Source organism: Ptychodera flava, chromosome 15 (genome assembly GCF_041260155.1).
Source record: "Ptychodera flava strain L36383 chromosome 15, AS_Pfla_20210202, whole genome shotgun sequence".
Lineage (NCBI taxonomy): Eukaryota > Metazoa > Hemichordata > Enteropneusta > Ptychoderidae > Ptychodera > Ptychodera flava.
Window position 1 is genome coordinate 9,115,040 of NC_091942.1, and position 4,228 is coordinate 9,119,267.

The 4,228-nt window shown below is 38.7% G+C and overlaps 1 protein-coding gene across 1 annotated transcript; it reads right to left on the minus strand.

Annotated features, from left to right (window-relative positions):
- Nucleotides 1-2,266: 2,266 nt before the first annotated feature.
- On the minus strand, nucleotides 2,267-2,878 carry LOC139152241 (tropomyosin alpha-4 chain-like). The gene has a single exon (XM_070725383.1). It carries the CDS (start codon nucleotides 2,876-2,878, stop codon nucleotides 2,267-2,269), a length of 612 nt encoding a protein of 203 aa, XP_070581484.1.
- Nucleotides 2,879-4,228: the final 1,350 nt, after the last annotated feature.

Genomic DNA, 4,228 nt, shown 5'->3' on the forward strand with positions numbered 1-4,228 from the left:
AATTTTCTCCATGCGTTTAGATAAACATTTTGAGGCAAGTTTCATATCTACATTCATAAGGGAGATCGGTCTCCAATTTTTCAAATATTGTTGATCCCGGCCAGATTTCTCAATCAGGGTAATGATGCTTTGTTTTTGGGAGTTGGAGAATTCACCCTGTCTATATCCAAAATTTAGCGAATCCGCAACTAGATGACCCACAAGTGGCCAGAAGGCTACATAAAATTCCTTTGTGAGACCATCATTACCAGGGCTTTTGTTATCTGGCAGGGAGTGAACAATAGAAAGCACTTCATCAGAGGTCAACTGACCTTCACAACAGAGTTTATCGTTCTCAGACAGAGACGGTAAATTTAAATCGAGAAATTTATGATCCTCATTTGAACTAAAACTCCCTTTAGAATACAGCCTTGAATAAAACCTTTTAATTGCACACAAAACATCTTGAGGGCAATATACTATCGTATGCTCGTCTTCTTTGAGGCTTTTAATACTTGACTTACGTTTATTCGCTTTTTTCCAAACTCAAAAATATGTATTACCCTTTTCCCCCTTCTCATACCATTTTGTTCTGGATCTAATGATTGCGCCTTCAGTAATGTAATCATACTCTCTCTCTAAATCGGCTTTTGCACACTCAAGAAGCTTATAATTCATATCGCAGGGATAGTTTGAACAAAGAACATCAAAGAAATTAATTGACTTCTCTAAATTCTGCAACTTCTGTTTCCGTTCTTTGGCGCGCTTTTTACTATAATCAATTGTAAACGCTCTAATTTTGAATTTTATATAATCCCAAAGGACACCATCATTTAATGAATTAGTATCCTGGACCCAAGCATCAATGTTTTCCTGGAGCTCAGTTCTAAAGACACTGTCATGGGCCAAACTGGCATTAAATTTCCAGTAACCTGGACCACGCTTAAAGTTACAAAAGTTACAGACCAAGAAAACTGCCGAGTGATCAGATGCTACTCCAGGATGATCTGAATCTTGCTCACATGTTATTGAAGATCATTTGAAATAATAAAATAGTCTAATCTACTTTGCATAACGTTGGGGCCGACGCCTTCTCCATGTAAAGCCACGTTTGACTCCATGACGAATGCGCTAAATATCAGACAGATTAAAAATATCTGAAACTCTATCCAAAATAATGGCAGATTTCTCCCAGGGTTTGGGATTTCCCCCTGACCTATCGAGCTCCACATTATGAGCGAAGTTCAAATCACCACCTAGAATTACGAATGTATCTGGGTCTACAAATTGTTTTATCAAGCAAACAATAAATTTCTTCTTAAAAGGATGTGTGCTCCTTTTCAATATTAGGTGCATAAACGTTTAATAGAATATAGGGAGCGCTGTCAAATTCAGCTTCAATGAGGATAAATCTACCGTTAGGATCAAGAACTGTATTATTGATAGTAACATTAGAGTGGTTGATGATTGTTAAAACACCTCTGCTGTTATTAGTGCCATGTGAATACCAACATCTGCCTTTAAACTGAGATGACCAAAACTTGACATCATCTTTTACACTGTGAGTTTCTTGCAAAAAAGTAAAAGTAGGGTTTTTACTATTTATCCAAGAGGCAACTGTTTTCCTCTTTTTAAAGTTTCGAAGACCTCTGGCGTTAAATGTCAATGCTGAAAAGTCCATTTGAAAAACACAACTACGTAAAATATTTCATGCCAGTTACCAGAAACGTTGAAAACAAAATATTGAAACACGCGTTGTTCCCCAATTTTGCAGAAAGAAAACATACAACCATACAAAACATACAACGAGACCAACAATCGATGGAAGGACTGCAAATCATGGAACAAAAAAAAAAAAACAATCCAAAAACATCAAACCCTTGCTGTGTCGGAGGTGAATATTAATAATAATGATTAAAAAATGCCTATAATGTTACCATTAACCTCATCGAATACATAATTAACGAAAGATAATCAAGTACTATCAATTCATAATGCAGGAATGTCTTTCACTCTCATTTCTTTTTTGTCACCATTTTCATACTTGACAACTAACGTTGCTGGCACTTTCCATGCTATGTAACAACTCTTCGTCGAAGCTTCTTTCTTTATTTTACTAGCATACTGCAGCAATGTCTTTCTTTCGGCATGTACTTTCTTACTGACATCGTCCGTCACGTAAATCTGATTTCCTTCAAATTTGTTTCCTTTCAAGCATCCTGGCGCCGCGTATAGAATTTCCTTGCATCATCGGCATTGGACAAAAGCCACCTTGATAGTTCTGGGTTTACCATCTGTGTAGGGAGAGCCGGAATTTGTGTGCACGCTGAATGGCCAGGTGTTCGGGCAGCCCTCGTACTTTCATGTGGTTGGAGACAAAATTACGAATAAAACTCGCACAATTTTCTCCTTCTATTTTCTCTGGGAAATTTCTAAAGTTCAAGTTTATCCTACGGTCTCGATTTTCCAAATCATCTTCTTTCTTTTCCATTTGCTCCATTCTCTTTTCCACTTCATCCATTTTCACTTTCAATTCATGAACAAGTGTTTCGGAATTTTTCAAGTGTTGTTGATTTTTTTCCGTTTCCTCAATACGTTCATATGCATGGTCCAAGGACTTTTCCACCTCCGAAACTTTACTTTCAATCTCCAATACTTTCTTTCTTACCGGTTCCACCTTCGAAGTTTCTTCTTTTATCTGGAAAAGCAACTTCAAAATGACTTCATTCCGTTCCTCAGGTGACAGCTGTAGTGCTCTGGTAAGGTCGCCATCTTGAATTATCTGACTCTGGATCTGCACTCTTTCTCTACTTCTTGTTAGCATCTCGTCAACCCTTCTTTCTTTAACTTCTGCCGCTTTCTTCCCCTGGGACACTTTTGCCAAGCCGGTAGAAGTCATTTGGACGAAAAAATTGCTTTAGAACACCTACAAAACACCCACCGACACAGGAGCCAACTACTCAGAAACAACGCACCAACTCGCGCATGCTCAGTCCTCAGCGCAGCAGTATCTTTAATATCAGGCTCCTTGTTAAGAAATCTTTGATACCAATTTTCAGCTTGTGTACTCTAAGGTGATAATTACAGACGCTATGGGCTTTCTGAAATCGTGCAACAGTTTAGCTCCTTTGCTTTCTCCCGTTTCTCCTCATGTAACATCACGAGCACTGGCACGAAACTTTTTAAATTCTCATAGAACAGAAATTTCAGCTACGCTCATGCTACCTGTACACATCTACGCACACTGACATACATACTAAAGAATAAAGTGGTATACAGCGACTCCGAGTATTACAAGATAAAGCACTCTGATGACCTCCGCCTTTTGGTCGAAGTACATAACCAATTTCGGAACAAAAGTCCTGTTCCCGAGAGGTTCAGATAATCGAAAATATAGCGAGATATACTAACATGGGAAATATTGTGCGTAAATAATGCCCTCGACGTTCGATCCACATAAAGTTTTGTTCAGTCATTACATTGCCGGCTAATGAGACATTATCAATAGCTGGCCGTAGAGCTATAAAGTTTTGCCAACTTCCGATTGTTGCGTCGAACTTTGCAAGCTAGCTGCTAACTTCGAACATGGAAGAGCGCTTCGTCGACTAATCATTATATATCACACAATCTTGTTTAGGCATCTCGAATAAAAGCCTGGCCATGTCAATGGGGCAGTTTTTGGCCAACGTGACGTTGGGCAAAAACAGTGACTGTCGCCATACACAGGACGGAAAGTTGTAAAATGTCACTGCATAATCCTTTTACGGGGAATACTACAACTCTCTATGAAGAAAATTGTGCTGTTCAAAGTTAGGCCACTCTCTTATGCAAGGGCAAGCTGTGACTTATTGTCACTGTAAGAGAACATTTTGTGAAAGTTTAAGAACATGTATTAGAACGGCGTCAAAATAGAGAAAAGAATACGCAATCTTTCACAACCCAGAAGCAGTCGACAGGGTAAAACTGGAAAACTGTACGTGTCTCGCCTTTTACCGTCGGTTATCTGTCAACAGCGGGCAACAGTGCTATCAGAAATTAAGATATTGCCTTCAATCGACACTTTGATTATTGTCTTTGACTTTGAGATCAGAACACCTTAAGCATGTATCAGTGATTGGCGAAGCTGCTTGAGGATCAATAGATTGACCTCTGCAATGAATAAAATTAAAGTAAGAGCTATTTGTCCAAATAAAATAAACCTCTGTCTTTCGCTGAGTTGAGGAATTCATGACTGTGTTCAGAATAGTCA